General features: G+C 48.7%; 1 protein-coding gene across 1 annotated transcript in view; it reads right to left on the reverse strand.

Annotated features, from left to right (window-relative positions):
* The window catches only part of LOC132245836 (uncharacterized), a 22876-nt gene continuing 5125 nt past the window's right edge, over positions 1-17751 (reverse strand). Inside the window, exons 2-4 of the mRNA XM_059718948.1 lie at positions 9130-15073; positions 8394-8515; positions 1-2973 (exon numbers count right to left, since the gene is read on the reverse strand). Of these exons, the coding sequence (XP_059574931.1) occupies positions 1031-2437 (1407 nt within the window). The 5' untranslated portion in view covers positions 2438-2973; positions 8394-8515; positions 9130-15073 and the 3' untranslated portion in view covers positions 1-1030. The remainder of the gene's footprint in view (positions 2974-8393; positions 8516-9129; positions 15074-17751) is intronic.

The following is a 17751-nucleotide window of genomic DNA, read 5'->3' on the forward strand; positions in this document are numbered from 1 at the left end:
TAAAGAAAGATAGCTGTTTATTTGCTCGAGCAAAGACCATAAAGCCAGCAAAAGGCAAAATGCATCCCCCTCAAGGGTGTGGCGATCTTTTATACTTATTACAACAAGGCAAGACTACATGGTTAACAAAAAGCAATACTTGGGCGGTGCTTTACAAATCTTTGTAACAGCATATTTCTATTAAGCTGAACTAGCACTTTTTAAAAGCTAAAAGTTAAGTAACAGCAACATTATGATATGTTAGCAAAACCTTACACAGTAGTAGATATTTCTCAAGGACGCAACCAGTGCACCCAGAACAATGGTTTCCCTGTCTTATCTTACTTCTTGCTGTAGCTGATTTTTTCAGCACACAGACACAGATCCACTTTTTAACTCAGAAAATGCTTAATACAGTTAAAATGATTACTTGACACAAGGAAAGGCTTAGCTATCATTTTGCCTTGTGGTCAGCTGCATTGCTAGGCCACAGGTCATGCCTTGTATTCAGCTATAAAGCTAATACTTCTTAATAATCCAAATTATTGTAAACCTAACAGTATGCTATCAGAAAACTATTCTATTTCAGGGTAATAACAAATGTGCGCGCTACAAATCCTCCCTTTGTTTCAATTTTCCAGAGGAAATTTTGGAACACACTTTTAGGTATTCAACTTTTTGTGGGGTTAGGTTTTGATGATTGATGCTGGATATTTGTATAAACTGAACATATATTTTTACTTGCCTTTGCATAAACTGTTGTCCTAGAGAGCATAGACACTGAAAACAGCACAACAGGCAGATTATAGTTATAACAGTTTTGATTAAGCTTAATATAAAAGGTCTAAGGTATCCTGTAAGGGAAGGCAACCAATTAGTGAGTCAACTAAGAGATGTAACTTTGGGGATTTTAGCTACATCTTCGGCTTTCTGGATATGGACAGCTGCATCATTGAGGTGGGTTTGTACTATTGTAAAAGAGATGTTAACCCAAACGCAACATTCTGGTCCGATAACCGCACAAGCTCCCCCTTGAGCAGCAAGGAGAAAATCAAGGGCTATACGGTTTTGAATTATCATTTGTTGGAGTTTTTTTTTGGGTGTCAGCCAAGGCAGCAACGGCCTTCGAGAGTTCCTTGTGACCTTCGCTGAATTCATGAGCCATGATTTCTATCACAGCTTGCAAGTGTAGTGTAAATCTTTTAAGACAAGCAGTGTCTATTCCTGGGAGTATACCTGCTAAAGAACACCCCACTAATACTCCTTTGGTAAGCGGAGTTTTTTGATATTTGTCTATTATATCATGGCTTTTTTGTAAATCCCTCTTGTTTCGCCACCTGCCCCGTGGAAGGTGTGTGGCGAAGGACGTAGAGGGTTTTAGCATTGCTGGATAGCAGATACCTTTTCCTTTGGCAGGGGTTTTATGGTAGGCGTGGGAGCCACAGACCCAGTATTGTCCTTTTAAAGCAGCGAGGTTTGAATACTTAGGAGGTATTCGGCCCCCGTTTCCTAATCCTAGCACCCCGCGTTCACCCTTTGATTTAAAGGAAGGATTTGCAGTTCCATTGAAGAAGCATTGTCCCCGGGAGGTATCAGTGTACAAACAATACCACAAGGTATTATTTAAAGAGGAGATGGGGGTGCAGATAGGATTAGTGCCCTTGGTTAAATTTTTGCTGCTGTAGAAATCATTGTAAGAGCTGCAACAGGTAGGAGTTGTTGTGTTATTATTACGCCAGTCTCCTCCACTTGAACTAGTAAAATAGTGGTGACATCTGCTTGTGCCTAAATTAATGCAGTCTGCTACTGAGCAGTTTATACAGAAACACCAATTTTCAACAACAGGCTTTACTAAAAGGAACTCCTGCTGACTTTGGTCCCAAGCTTGGTTATTAGAGGGGTTTAAAAGTGACTCGATGGGGCCCAAGGGGATGGGAGTCATGGGAATGCCTCCTTGGGTGTGGAGAGGAAAATGACTGCACACCCAGCAATCACTTTGGTTTTTTGCTTTAGCGGGTCTCTCAACGTATTGGAGGTATATATTATTATCAGAGATATGGGCAACATTAGGTTTAAGAGTAGTCTTAGCCTGAGGAGACTCTGCAAATTGTCTGAAAACTGGGTGGCTGGGCTTTACACAATATTCTGTTTCATAAGTAAATACCCAAACTTCTGCTGAACTACAGCAATGTGAGGGAGGATACCAACGGGCAATGTTGACCTTCCCATCTATATCAGAGAGTTCGATTGAATCGCTTATCCAGACAGGAAAACCTCGGGCACCAGGATTAGCACATCTGCAGCAACTGGCAGCTATAGCCGACCCCTGTGAGAGACTTATTTCTCCAGCAAAGAGAAAGATTAGAAATAACATAGTTATAAAAACCATATTATAACAAAAATCAGCACAAATAGTATGTACAACCCTGCAGCTCCAATAACTGATCTTCTGGAACATGTTATAGTCTCAAAGTGCTCAGTTTTAGCTGATCCAAAAGTGTCTAGAGGATGCAGTACTTGGAGTTCGGTGCTCTCTGGGCTGGGCAGCACCCCAAAAGGGTGACAGTTCATTAGTGGACCTTGGTTAGTTTGAGTTTTATATTATCTAATGGTCTGCAGGTCCAGGAGGTGTTTGTTTTTATTTTTTTGTCTGCTTTTGGCTCACCCTTGTCGCGGTCAGGTGGGCGTGCGGTGCTCCCACGAAGTCCGCAGTCGTCTTCTTCTGGCTTCCCCCTTTTTAGGTCAGGGAAGCTCGCGTTGGAGCCGATCCTGAGCTCTGGTGAAACTTCTGTCTTTTTTGTACGAGTATAATGAATCCAGTTGTCCTTTTCTGCTATTTTTACGGCGGTGTGGGAGGTGAGGAGGACTTGATACGGTCCTTGCCACTTAGGTTCAAGGGGAGACCGTTTCCAAGTTTTTCTATACACCCAGTCTCCAGGCTGGATGCGATGTGCTGGGACATCGGCAGGGAGGGGTTGGCTTAAAGCAGCATACCTATGGAGAGATTTTAACTGAGACTGTAGAGAGAAAATATAAGAGGTGAGTCCTTCATTGCCTAAAAGAGAAGAAGTGTGAGCCGGTAGTAAGGGGAAGTGTTGGGGGACAGGGTGTCCAAACAGCAGCTCGTAAGGGCTGAGCTTTAGTTTTCTCCTGGGGGTCGATCTGATGGACATAAGGGCCAGTGGGAGAATCTTAGTCTATTTTAACCCGCTCTCAGCACATAGCTTTCCAATTTTTTGTTTTAGGGTCTGATTTATTTTCTCTACTTGTCCTGAGCTTTCTGGGTGCCAAGGGGTATGGAATTTCCATTCTATTCCTAGGCAGCTGGCCAGTGTTTTGTTTAAGTCAGCAGTAAAATGCGATCCTTGATCGCTTTCAATGATACGTGGAGGACCAAACCTGGGTATAATTTCATTAAGGAGTATTTTTATTATTTGTTGTGCTGTAGCTCTTCTGGTGGGGAAAGCTTTTATCCACCCTGTGAGTTGGTCAACAATTATTAGGAGGTTTTTGTACCCATTGTCTTTAGGCATATCAGCAAAATCTGTTTGTAGTCTTTCAAAGAGAGTATAAGCCTAGGGGCGGGCTCCAGGGGGTCCTGATTTTTTTTCTTTGATATTAAACTTTTTTTATATACTGCAGTGTTCTAAAAGCCTTTTTGTTTTCTGGTAGACTCCGGGTGTGTAGAACAGCCTGTTAGTGATAGTGGCAAGTTTTTTATAACCTAAATGCTCGCTTTGATGGAGTTGTTGCAGATAGGGTCTAAGCGCTCTTTTAGGTAGCACTATCCTTTCATCTGGCAATCGCTATATTCCATCTTTTTTACAGGTGGCTCCTGCCGCTTTTTATCTCTGTTGTTTTAAAGGTGGTGCAGACTTGTATATTTTTGGCTTTAGCAATATTCCCAAATATGCCTTTGACTGAGGAATTTGAGCTTGGAAGGCTAGGGCGGATAGTGGCTGAAAGGCTGCTGTTTGAGCTGCAGCATCGGCCAGGGCATTGCCTTTTGAGACTTGATCTCTCTTTTTGGTATGGGCTGGGCAATGCATTATAGCTATGGCTTTTGGCAACATTATAGCTTGTAGGAGATCATTGACTTGTTTAGTATTTGATATTTTAGTTTCAGAGGCTGTCATAAATTTTCTCTGTTTTCACAATTGTCCAGTGGCATGACAGATTTTAAAGGCATATTTAGAATCAGTCCAAATATTTACAGAGTGGCCCGATGCTAATTGACAAGCTCGTGTAACGGCAGTAAGTTTAGCCACCTGCGAGCTCAACTGCCCAGGCAGTGGTTCAGCTTTAAGTATTTTAAATGGAGTTATTACTGCATAACCCATTTTTTTTAACTCTATTAACTAATTTTGAAGAGCCATCTATAAAAAAAATTAAGTCAGGGTTGTCTAAGGGTAAGTCACTAAGATCTACCCTGGGTTTGTCTGAAAATGCTGCAACTTGAAGGCAAACGTGGGAGTCTGGTTCCCCGTCGCTGGGTAGAGGTAATAGAGTAGCCGGATTCAGGGTATTGCATCTTTTTATGACCAGGTTTGTAGCCATTAAAAGTGTGGTTTTATACTTGTTCATTCTCTGATGAGAAAAATGTTGATTATTTTTCTGGAAGAGGAGGAGGGCTACTGCGTGTGGAGCCTTTAGGATAAGGGGGTATCCAAGGACTAATTCCTGGGCTTTCTCGACTATGGCTGCAGCTGCTGCCACTGTGCGAAGGCAGCCTACTCCCCCCTTTGCCACTGGATCTAATTGTGCAGAGAAGTAAGCTACCGGGCATTGGGTGTTGCCTAAGGGTTGAGTAAGTACCCCAGAGGCTACTCCTAGTCGCTCGTGGACAAAGAGAGTGAAAGGTTTTTGATAATCTGGTAGCCCTAGGGCAGGGTCAGAAGTTAAAGCAGATTTTATATTACTGAAACTACGGGCAGCTTCACGATCCCAAAAGACTGGCTCTTCTGTCTCTTTTGTGGTAAGCTGTACAAGTGGTTTTGTTAACTCTCTGAAGGCTGGGATCCAGGAGTGACAGAACCCCACCATTCCCAGCAGACCCCGAACTTGACGCTTTGTTATAGGCTTGGGAATATTTAGGATGGCTTGGATTCTGTCATCACTCAGGCGTCTTTGGCCAGGCTCCAAAATGTGGCCCAAGTATTTAACAGTGGATTTACAAAACTGAAGCTTGCTTGGTGACACCTTGTGGCCTTTGGCGGCTGGTGCAGTGAGTAAAACGATGGTGTCTTGAATACATGCTTTTGATGAGGCAGAGCATAAGAGTAAATCATCCACATATATTAGGAGGGATGAGGAGTTAGGAAAAGTAACATCTTGCAAATCTTTGTGAAGAATTTGAGAAAAAATGCTGGGAGATTCTATATATCCTTGGGGTAACCTTGTCCAGGTCAGTTGAGAAGAACCCCAGGTGAAGACAAAAAGATATTGGGATTCAGGGTGGATGGGGATGCTGAAGAAAGCAGAACAGAGGTCTACTACGGTATAAAAAGCAGTGTCAGGGGGTATTGCAGTTAAAATAGTATTGGGGTTAGGAACGACCGGGTGTCGAGGAATGATATACTTATTAATATGTCTGAGATCTTGAACCAGACGATACATGGGTTTTTCGTCTGGACCAGGCTTGGGTTTTTTTATTGGAAGTATAGGTGTGTTATAGGGGGACTGACAGGGAATTAAAATTCCTTGTTTAGAAAAATCTTTAATTAAAGGCTTGAGTCCCTCAATAGCTTCTGCTTTTAAAGGATACTGGGGTATTTTAGGTGGCTCAAGATTGGTACGAATTAGAATTTTGACAGGATCTGCAGATTTTAGGAGTCCCACGGAGCTGGAGGTGAGGCCCCAAAGCTCTGGGGGTACCCTTTCTTTTAGAACAAGGGGAAGAGACTGCAAGCTCGAGTTTTCCGTAACTGCAAGCGCTGTAGCTATCGTTGGGACCAGGGAGGACGGAAATGTTAGAATAATTCTGTCAGGTGAGCACTGTATGGTGGCTTGTAGTTTGCAAAGAAGATCCTGTCCAAGAAGGTTAACAGGGCCAGTTGTTAGAAGAAAAGAGTGTTCTGCTGAGAGGGGGCCAATTTTTACGTTCGTGGGTTGAGAAAATGAGCAACGGAAGGGTTTTCCCTCAATTCCCATAACTGTGACTTGTTTTTTACTTGGTGAAAGATGTTCTTTGGAAATATTGGAAAAAGTTGCCCCTGTGTCTAGCAGGCACTCGTAGACGTGTTCTCCTATCTTTACGGGTATTAGGGGATCTTGAGCACTGCAGTTTAGGGTGACTTCTTTAGGTTGGACAGAGGATAGTTGTAAAAAGTGGCATGTAGAATCTCCCTCATCACGTCAGTCGTCACATTGGTTTTGAGCAAGATCTGGGGTAACAGCAGTGAACTGAGGGTTCTTGAATTTTTGATTTTTAGGGTTATCACTTGGGGATCTTTTTGGTCTTAACTTGCACTCTCTTTTTCAGTGTCCTTCCTGTTTACAGTAATGACATACTTTGGGCCCATACGGTTGGTGGGTACGGCCCGGTGGCCTAGGCACAAAGGGCCTCGGGCCACAGGGCAGATTGGTTTTATAGGCATTTGTGGGCTGTATTACCGCTGCCAACATGCGAATGTTGGACTGATCTTCCTTTTGTTTTGTTTTGTTTTTCTTTTTTTTTTCTCTTTCATTAAAAGTTTTAGTAGCAATGGCTAAGATTTTTGCTATGGATTTACCCTCAACACCCTCAGTGTTATGTTGAAGCTTTTTTTTAATATCTTTGCTAGCCTGACTTATGAACACAAGTCTTAACACAGGCAAAGTGGCAGGTGTCTCGGGGTCCATGTTTCCATACTGGCGTATAGCTTTACAGAGTCTTTTAAAGTAGTCTGAAGGGTGTTCTTCGGGACCCTGAACAGTAGCTGTCACTTTGGACCAGTTTGTAGTTTTATCTCCTGCTTTTTTTAATCCTTTTAAAATGCTGTCTTTCAGCATTCGTATTGAATTTTGTCCCCTTTTCTGATTGTAATTTCAATTCGGATTTTGCCTGGGCATGCCATTAGGCATGGGGTGGTTTTCATGGGGCTGATCGGCTAGAAATTGGTCAGCATGGCGTAGTACTTGAGTCTTCTCGTCCGTAGTTAAGAGGCTTTCGAGAAGCTGCATGACATCTGACCAGGAGGGGTTATGAGTCATGAAAATGGTTTTGAAGCGCCTTAGAACTACTTCGGGATCATCTCTGAGCCTGGGGGTGTTTTCTTGCCAGTTTAAGAGGTCTGTGGTGGAGAACGGAGCGTGTGTCCGGTGACTGATAACTTCTCCACCCTCGCCAGGCACAGGGTATTCTCTTAGAGGGAACTGAAGTGCAGGCTTAGACAATTTTTGACGAGTGCGATTTGAAATCGGAGTGGAACTGGAATCTGGAGAGGGATCTTGGATCTCTGGATCCATCTCCAGATCCGGGACTCGGGGATTTCGAGAGAGACAATCGAGGTGATGCCTCCCGAAGACTTCCCAGTCCCTCGGCCGGCCCGGGGGCAATGTTTTGGGGTTTAAACATTGGAGGTGGTATCAACGGTAGGTTAGGGGGCCTAGGCATGGGTCTGTAATCATCTTTTGAATATAACGGTGGTGCAGCAGGTTTTGGACATTGAAGGGGAGCTAACAGATTCGGGAAAGATGCAGGGGTCTGGGAAGCTAAAGGTTTTAATTGCTTGTTAGCAACGTTGTCCCATAAATACCAATAACTCATTTGGCCACGGCGGAGGTCCTCCAAGATCTTTCGTAAGGCAGCCAGGCGATTTAGGTCAAATGATCCATTTTCTGGCCATTGTCTTCCCAAATCTAACTGGGACGTATAAGACGTCCAATTAGTTAAACAGAGTTCTGCCATACGAGACTTGGACAGTTCTGCCCGTCCCTCCAAATGTTTTCAATTTTTAATCATAAAATCAAGGGGTGAATCGGGAATAGCTTTCCCTTTCCCTAGACCGGAACCCACGATTATATCCAAGCACAAGCAGTCTTATTTCCCTAAGTCCTACCTGCCTTGAAGCTGTTTCGTCCACGTACAACAACCGGTGTTCTCGGACCCCACTGGGTTTCTCCGTGAGGAGGGGCGTCTTGAGTCCGAGACCCTAGTCATTGGCCGTTATAACAGCATTTCTACCTTATATCCGTGTCTTTCACCTTTTGGCCAGGCTGCTGGCTCTAACAGCGTTTAAATCAGCAGACAGATACCCTCAAAGACTGCTTCCAGAGACCTCTAGAGGTAAAACCAGAAACCAGATAGAAACCAAAAACATACCTGACATGAGGTACTCGCCGGTACCGTTCCTTTACCCGACTTGAGGATCCCGCTTTATTGGTCCTGAGGGGACCGTCCACCTCCTGAGACTGACCCAAATAGGTGAACTCACCTGGTGCGCGCTGGGATGTCGGGGGATGGAGGTCTCCAAAGGCGCCAAGCTAGACGGGTCCCATCTGGGGTGCCAAATTGTGGTGGGAGAAACGTCCCTAAGGTTCGTTGTCTAGCTGTAATCTGATTGACAGACAACGCGGGTAAAGAAAGACAGCTGTTTATTTGTTCGAGCAAAGACCATAAAGCCAGCAAAAGGCAAAATGCCCCCCCCCTCCCCCCCTCCCCCAAGGGCGAGGCGATCTTTTATACTTATTACAACAAGGCAAGACTACATGGTTAACAAAAAGCAATACTTGGGCGGTGCTTTATAAATCATTGTAACAGCATATTTCTATTAAGCTGAACTAGCACTTTTTAAAAGCGAAAAGTTAAGTAACAGTAACATTATAATATGTTAGCAAAACCTTATACAGTAGTAGATACTTTTCAAGGACGCAACCAGTGTACCCAGAACAATGGCTTCCCTGTCTTATCTTACTTCTTGCTGTAGCTGATTTTTCAGCACACAGACACAGATCGACTTTTTAACTCAGAAAATGCTTAATACAGTTAAAATGATTACATGACACAAGGAAAGGCTTAGCTATCATTCTACCTTGTGGTCAGCTGCATTGCTAGGCCACAGGTCATGCCTTGTATTCAGCTGTAAAGCTAATACTTCTTAATAATCCAAATTATTGTAAACCTAACAATATGCTATCAGAAAACTATTCTATTTCAGGGTAATAACAAACCTGCGCACTACAACCGTACAGTGCTTGCTGTATGCCACCGGATCCCAGGGACAGGGGACTCGCTCAGACCTCCACGCCTTTGGGGCCCCATCCTCCAGTCACCATTCAGCAGAGACCGGTGGAGTGGTAGACAGCTTTATCTTGATTAGGAACAGGATTCATCAACTCACACGCTCACATCGTGCAGGGAGAACTACAACTCCCACCAACACAAACCGCACCTGCAGGGCATCACGGGGAAAGACTGGGTGGTCCATCTATTGGCCCCTTGAAGGTACATATCATATACCACAAACAATGCTCGCATCCAAAGAGGTGTGATGGTGAAGCCTAAAGAGCTTGCCCAGGCTTCCCCAGCAGAGATGGGGAGGCCTGGCCAGGGACAGAGGAGTGCACATGCCCTCTCATCTGTCCCAGCCTCCCCTGGCACACTACCTCTATGCAAATCCCAATTTGATCCTGCTCAAGGACCTGCCCTGGGGTGCTGGGGACCACGGCCCCAGGAGCTGAGCTTCCATGCTGGGCTCTGGGCTCCCTTCCTGCAGCACCATGACCGCCCTGGTCAGGGCCCTGCTCGTCCTGGCCCTGCTCCCCCACGAGTGCTTGGGGCAGGGCTGGGGCGGGCAGCAAGGGTAGAGTCAGGGCCCTGGTGCCCAGTGCCAGGTGCCCCAGAGCCAGGTTGGGGCAGGTGAGGGGGGCTCCTGGAGGCTGTGGGGAGAGACCCGCATCCCATGGACATCCCCCTGCTCCCCACAAGCAGTCCAACCCCAGCCCTGACCCTCCAGCCTCAGCTCAGGCCACACCAGCCCTCTGGGCCACCTCTAGCCCCAGCTCCTTCTCCCACGGCCCAGCCCCTGCAGCTTCCCTGCCACCAGCACCCTCTGCCACTGAGGCTCTTTCCTGGGCCTGTCTCCAGGAGCGGGAGGTGCTGGACTGTGAGGGGACCTTGTGAAGGTCAAGTGAGGCAAATTCAGAGCCACAAACACCTGATATCTGCTGGCCCCGCCAAGGCTGGGGCTGGCAGGGGGTGTCCAGGGGTTTGAGCCCCCACCAGCCCTGCAGACCAGCACTGTGCAGTCCTGGGGGAAGCTGCTCTTGCTTCTCACCACCCTGCCAGGTAAGTCCACATCTCAATGCCCTGAAATATCCCAAAGTGTTGAGATCCCAAAGACCTCGGCACAGGGTGAGCCTGAGCAGGGGATCCTCAGGGTCCCTCAACATCTTCCCATGTGCCCAGGCAAGGACTGGCACGATGCTTATTCTTACCCTTGCTTTGTTATCGAAACCTGATCTCGGATCTGGAGGGGGAGTTCAGATGCCCGGCATCGGGTTAGGGTTTGAGGCCGGGGGTGGAGATGGTCTCTGCACCTCTCTGCAAAGCCTCTGGATTCAACTTTTGCAGCAACTCCAGAAACCAGCTCCATCAGGTGCCTGGGGAGCAGCTGGACATGAGTAGCCTGAGAGCGGTGGACAGAGGGTCTTCCCAGCTGCCATCAGGAGGTCATCACAACTCAACACTTGCCCTGCTCCCCAGATGGGGGTAATTTTGGGAGTGCCAGGCACGTCCACATGAGACGTTTACTGCGCACTTGCCTAATGAACCGCACAGCCTGTCCATGCGTCTTTGAAAGAGCACCAAACTAATCACCTCTGCAGCAGGGTAGGACTTGTAAATACACAGCTTCAGAGTTTTTTTGTGCACAGCAGGACACAAATAGACCCGTCCAGCTGGCTGTGGCACGAGGGTGCTTCTGTGCTGGGGCTGTCTGCCAGCGAGCCCCGCGCCGAAGCAGCCTCATGCCCCAGCCAACCCCTCTGAGCACATTGAGCCCAGTCGACCCCCTGGCTCCCCTGCCACCTAGCGCTGCTGTGACTTGGCTCAGTGTGCTGTGATCTGGGTGCACTTGCAGACGCCCACCCAGGAGCTTTGCCCCCTAAAGGCCCGGGTAGACGCTCCCACTGAATCTCCTATGCTGTAGACAAGACCTCCTGTCCCGGGTCTAGGGGAGTCCTTGGAAGCAGCACATTCATTTACTAAAGCCTTGATATTGCTCTGCCTTACACCAAGGCTAGGGAAAGGACCTGTATGGCTCCATGATACAGGGAACACAGTAAGAGAGGAAATGAGACTCGGGCTGCCTGCCTTCTCCAGGACAAATCCATTGTAATATTTTAAGGTTGGTGGCCTGTAGAGATTTGGACAGTTCTCCAGCACCTTGGCTCCCTGGCCCCAGGCCTAATTTAGGATGGAGATGTGGTCCATGTCTTTACAGAGCAGAAAGATCCCAACAAAAATGGCAAGAAGCTTTTTGCATGAGACGAGCCATTGCAGCGCTGGCTAGCTGTGGCAACAAGCCATGAAAGGGAACCTGCTTTAGCACTCTTTGAGGCACATTTTGTTTCTTAAGGACATTTTTCACGTTCCAAGCCAAATCAGCCCAATGAAGTCCAAATCAGTGAGTCAGTTCAGACCCATAAGTGGCCCTACAACCAGCAGGCCCAAGCACGGAGGCTTGGGGTTCAGATGCCCCCAAGTTTCGCCTGTCCTCAGCCATATGGCTTCAGAAGCAAGCGAGGGAGGAGCCTCCCATGTCCATAAAGTGGGCTTTAAGCCGCAACACCTTGGCAGGTACTAAACCACGCCAGAAGAACAGTTATCCCCAGGAACGCTTAAGGAAAACTGCCTGCATGGACCCAGACCCATGGTGTTTCCCCTGCCAGGAGCAGCCTCTCTGCAGCCTGCTGGAGCACCCCGTGTGCTCCCCCTTCCTGGGATCTGCCGGTATCAGGCCGGGGAGCTGCACCTCAGAGGGCAAAGCTCCCACACGGACAGTACCTGCGTAGAAAGAGGAATGGATCTGCCATCTGAAACCTGAGCCTGTTCCAGCCTCAGGAAGGGCTCAGCCTCCTCTGGCAAGTAGAGGGGAAAAACCCTCGGGGAAAATGGAAAGCAATGACTAGGTAAACGGGCAGAAGGAAGTGCTAAAGCAAACCCAAGCAGGTTCTTTGCAGTGAAGGCCTCAGGTGAGTCCACAGCAAATTTCAGAAGAATTTGCAGCACTAATAAAGTCTCCTGTCTTTTTATTACGTTACACACTTACTCAATGGTGGCTTTTACTAACACACACATAGCGGGAGATGCATTCTTCCTCTACGTGTGCAAAACTGTCCATGTGGCAGGGGCCGCGGAGTGACTGATCTGTACTGAAGGTCGGGAAAGTGGGCACTTCTATTTGGAGCTGACATCACTGTGTGCTCTGTCCATTTGGAAGGCAAGCATTTCCCAATCATTCTCGCTGACCAGTCCTGAGGTTTCTTTGTGAGGAAGCCTTGACATTTTTGGCACGCCTCACGGATGCCTTTCTTGAGGCTCTCGCTCTTCCTCGAGCGGTCAGTGGCATCAAGGGCATCGGGGCAGTTGGCATGATTCTCTCGGAGGCGCTGCTGTAGGGCATGTTCCTTAGCAGGGCTTTACAGCACTTGAGATTGAACTTCTTCCTTGGTTGCATCTTTTGTTGACGTGGTTTTGTGGCCGTACGGATGGAGACAATGGAACTGCTCAAACAAGGATCTATCCAGCTCCTTTGGGGCTGGTCTTCTCCTCGTCTTCTTCTCATGCCCCACCTGAGAGAGCTGACGACAGGGATTCAGCAGAACCAGAGGATTGTTCAAATCGGAGTGGGCCGCGACGGGACCGCTTCTGCTGAGCCCATGCTGGCCTCTATCGGGCGCTGGTCAGACCGCAGTTGGAGTACTGCATGCAATTCTGGGCGCCGCACTTCAAGAGGGATGCGGATAACCTGGAGAGGGTCCAGAGAAGGGCCACTCGGATGGTTAAGGGCTTGCAGACCAAGCCCTACGAGGAGAGACTAGAGAACCTGGACCTCTTCAGCCTCCGCAAGAGAAGGTTGAGAGGCGACCTTGTGGCTGCCTATAAGTTCATCACGGGGGCAGAGAAGGGAATTGGTGAGGTTTTATTCACAGAGGCGCCCCTGGGGGTTAAGAAGAACTGGATGCCTATAAGTCGGTAGGCCCGGGTGAGCTCCATCCGAGGGTGCTGAAGGCACTGGCTGACATCATTGCAGAGCCACTGGCGGGAATATTTGAATGCTCGTGGCGCAAGGGCCAAGTCCCGGAGGACTGGAAAAGGGCCAATGTGGTCCCCATTTTCAAGAAGGGGAGGAAGGAGGACCCAGGCAACTATAGGCCAGTCAGTCTCACCTCCATCCTTGGCAAAATCTTTGAAAAAATTATCAAGGCTCACATTTGCGAGAGCCCAGCAGGACAAATTATGCTGAGGGAAAACCAGCACGGGTTCATAGTAGGCAGATTGTGCCTGACCAATCTAGTCTCTTTTTATGACCAGGTTACAAAACGCCTGGACACAGGAGGAGGGGTGGATGTCGTATACTTAGACTTCAGGAAGGCCTTCGATACGGTATCCCACCCCATACTGGTGAACAAGTTAAGAGGCTGTGACTTGGATGACTACACAGTCCGGTGGGTGGCGAATTGGCTGAAGGGTCGCACCCAGAGAGTCGTGGTGGATGGGTCGGCTTCGACCTGGAAGGGTGTGGGCAGTGGGGTCCCGCAGGGCTCGGTCCTTGGACCGATACTCTTTAATGTCTTCATCAGCGACTTGGACAAGGCAGTCAAATGTACTCTGTCCAAGTTTGCGGATGACACAAAGCTATGGGGAGAAGTGGACACGCCGGAGGGCAGGGAACAGCTGCAAGCAGACCTGGACAGGTTGGACAAGTGGGCAGAAAACAACAGAATGCAGTTCAACAAGGAGAAATGCAAAGGGCTGCACCTAGGGAGGAAAAATGTCCAGCACACCTACTGCCTAGGGAATGACCTGCTGGGGGGCTCGGAAGTGGAAAGGGATCTTGAAGTCCTTTATCGTGCATCAGCAGATGCATGACGAATAGATGCAAAGAGGTGATACTTCCCCTCTATCGGGCGCTGGTCAGACCGCAGTTGGAGTACTGCGTGCAATTCTAGGCACCGCACTTCAAGAGGGATGTGGATAACCTGGAGAGGGTCCAGAGAAGGGCCACTCGTATGGTTAAGGGCTTGCAGACCAAGCCCTACGAGGAGAGACTAGAGAACCTGGACCTTTTCAGCCTCCGCAAGAGAAGGTTGAGAGGCGACCTTGTGGCTGCCTGTAAGTTCATCACGGGGGCACAGAAGAGAATTGGTGAGGTTTTATTCACCAAGGCGCCCCCGGGGGTTACAAGAAATAATGGCCACAAGCTAGCAGAGAGCAGATTTAGATTGGACATTAGGAAGAACTTCTTCACAGTTCGAGTGGCCAAGGTCTGGAACAGGCTCCCAAGGGAGGTGGTGCTCTCCCCTACCCTGGGGGTCTTCAAGAGGAGGTTAGATAGGCATCTAGCTGGGGTCATCTAGACCCAGCACTCTTTCCTGCCTATGCAGGGGGTCGGACTCGATGATCTATTGAGGTCCCTTCCGACCCTAACATCTATGAATCTATAAATCTATTAATTTACAAAGCAGCTAGTTGTCCACCCTGTTCAATGTAGTCTAGCTCTGCCTTAGTTAAGGAGACCCAGGAGGTTTATATGTGGGGCCCGTGATAACAAATGTATTAATGAGGTCAATTGTCTTGCGTTGCCGGGTCCATTTGCCTTGATATCAAAGCTTTCGTGTTTCAGTTCCTTTCCCACGCTTTTCAGTTCTTTTCCCACACTCCGAAATGGACTTCATTGGCATGCTCCACCATCAGTCACCTTTATCTTTATTTTTGGATCACTCTTAGCCTGGCAAGCTCGCTCTCCACTTTGCGAACACGGGCGACCCTGGCAGAAGTACAGAACTGCAGACAGCATCGCTCTTGATGTCAACGATAGCAGACAAGCCTCTCTCCATCACATCACAGTTGCAATCCTTGTGAGGATGCCTTGGCAGGACAGACCTCTGCCTATAAGCGAGAAAAAGAAAGCAGAACAAAAAGCCCGCATGAGTGAAATCCCCTGCAATTTCCACATCAGGACAACGAAGCCCTTTCTGCAAGGCACTTGGGTGGGCTCATTCTGTGCAGCTTTCTTCACGTAGCCATTGTTAGTAGCCAGCGTATTGCAGACTACATGTACACAGACACTTTGCCCATCACTCTAAGCTTTGGGAAAGGCTCTTGTGGGGTTGGTGCTTGCAGGAGGAGAGGCCAGAACTGGAGCAGGATGCTCAGCAAAAGAGAAAAAGTGAAAAACACAAGCTCCTCTCCCACGCCAGCCACAGCCTTCCCACTGTAAGCACTGGTCACAGCTTAAACAGTGCCCCAGTGTCCCTCCCCAGCCCACTTGAGCAATGAATGCATGCCCGTGTGCAGGGTGGCACTGGCACTGGCAGGGCTAACTGCCCTGCCCAAAGTCTGGGGCCTTGCGTTGCAGCACCCCACTAAGACTGGGATTTCCTCAAACTCCCCATGCAGCAAAGTGCATATTAGGAGAGAGCAAAACTGACAGAGGATCAGCCTAGACCCACTGTGCTCCTTCAAGCTCTCCAGCCTACTTGGGAAGAACAGAGACAGTGGGCAACACTCCCTCTCCCCAGCAGGTCCTGTCCTCCACGATCAGGTCCACGTTACTATGTCAGCGTAGGAAGTACTGTATTTTTCAAAATGCATCATACCCGCTTTCCAAACAAAAAACAAAAAACCCAACACTGCTGGCAATCCCACTGCTTGTTACGTGCAAGCCAGAGGGTGAGAACAGTTCCTGCCAAAAGCAAAAGTCCACTCTTCATGTGATCTACGGGGTGCGGAGCAATGAGCGGGCTCAGGCTCCGTACCGTGCTCCCCAGTTAGGTACTACGAGTCACGATTTTTATTTGAAATGAGGGCTGAACAGTCCCAAGTCTTTCAGCTTCTCTTGTATGACCTGTTCTTCAGTCCCCTAATCATGCGTATGGCCCTCCTTTCGACTCTCGAGTTTCTCCTCATCCTTCCTGAAGCACAGCGTCCTGAACTGGACACGGTGCTCCAGCTGCAGTCTCACCAAGGCTGAGTAGAGCAGGAGGATGACATCCTTAGTCTTGCTTGAGATGCATCGGTAGATGCGTGCCAGTGTTTGATTCGCTTTGCCGGCTACAGCATCACATTGGTGGCTCATGTTCATTCTGTGGTTTCTCATGACACCCATCCTATCCCCCTGGGACTTCAGATGCTCCCAAATCCATTGGCAGGCATCCTACATGCAGGCCCAAGCCCGGAGGTTTTGTGGTTCAGATGCAGGAGTGATACATAGGCGGTGCATGCGTGTGCACGTGCACCGCCTGTGCGTGGTGGTGCACTCCCTACAAAAAGGCACTACCACCTGCGGGTGGTCACCAACGCATGGGCGGTGCTCGCCACCCCCACCCCTGCCAACAGTGCCAGCAGCATCTGCAGGAGATCCCTGCTGCTGTGCCCCCACCGCTGCTGGCGCAGCCATGCCCCCCCCCAGCCACTGGGGGCACACACCGTTCATGCTCAGATGCCTCCAGTTACTACAGGCAAGCATCCTTCATCCCAGACTCTTTAGTCTGGGACTTCAAATACTCCCTACACTCGATCTTGATCTTAGCCCACAAAAGGTTACTGCTCCAGGGTGATTAAAGAGTAGCTGTCTTGGTTTTTCATAGATTTCATAGATTTCATAGACATTAGGACTGGAAGGGACCTTGGAAGATCATCGAGTCCAGCCCCCCGCCCAAAGGGCAGGACGTCAGCTGGGGTCATAGGATCCCAGCAAGATAAGCATCCAGTTTCATCTTGAAGGTGTTCAATGAAGGCGCTTGAACAACCTCCGGTGGCAGGCTGTTCCAGACCTTGGGGGCTCGGACAGTAAAGAAATTCATCCTTATGTCCAGCCTGAAACGATCTTGTAGTAGTTTGTGACCATTTGACCTCGTCATCCCTTGGGGCGCTCTGGTGAACAAACGTTCCCCTAGATACTGGTGGTCACCCCTGATAAACTTATAGGTGGCCATCAGATCACCCCTGAGCCTGCGCTTTTCCAGGCTAAAGAGCCCCAGGGCTCTCAGCCTGTCATCGTAGGGTCTGCTTCCCTGACCTCTGATCATGTGCGTGGCTCTTCTCTGGACTCTCTCAAGCTTCTCCACATCCTTTTTGAATTGTGGAGCCCAAAACTGGACGCAGTACTCCAGCTGCGGCCTCACTAAGGCCGAGTACAAGGGGAGAATGACGTCCCGGGATTTGCTTGAGAAGCATCTATGGATGCAAGCCAGCGTTTTGGTCACTTTACTAGCCGTAGCATCGCATTGCAGGCTCATGTTCATCTTGTGGTCAATGATGACCCCCAAGTCTCTTTCTTCTATAGTGCTAGCCAACATAGCACTGTGTTGGTTAGCACTGTCCTGTTTTATAGGCCTGCTGGGGGAAGGGATACAGCAGCCAATCAGGAGGGAAGCCAAGCAGTTGGCCAATCAGAATGTGATTTAAACCAGCATCCTCTGCCTCCACCCTTCAATCACAGTAAAATAAGTGGAGAGACAGTCTTCCCTCTGTCCAAGCCTATCCCTGTTGGGCTCCAGGCAGGCGGGCAGGGCAAGAGGCCCTCCAGGCTCTGCACCCTGAAATAGCCTACACCTGCTTCTGGG

Source organism: Alligator mississippiensis, chromosome 15 (assembly GCF_030867095.1).
Source record: "Alligator mississippiensis isolate rAllMis1 chromosome 15, rAllMis1, whole genome shotgun sequence".
NCBI classification, from domain to species: Eukaryota; Metazoa; Chordata; order Crocodylia; family Alligatoridae; genus Alligator; species Alligator mississippiensis.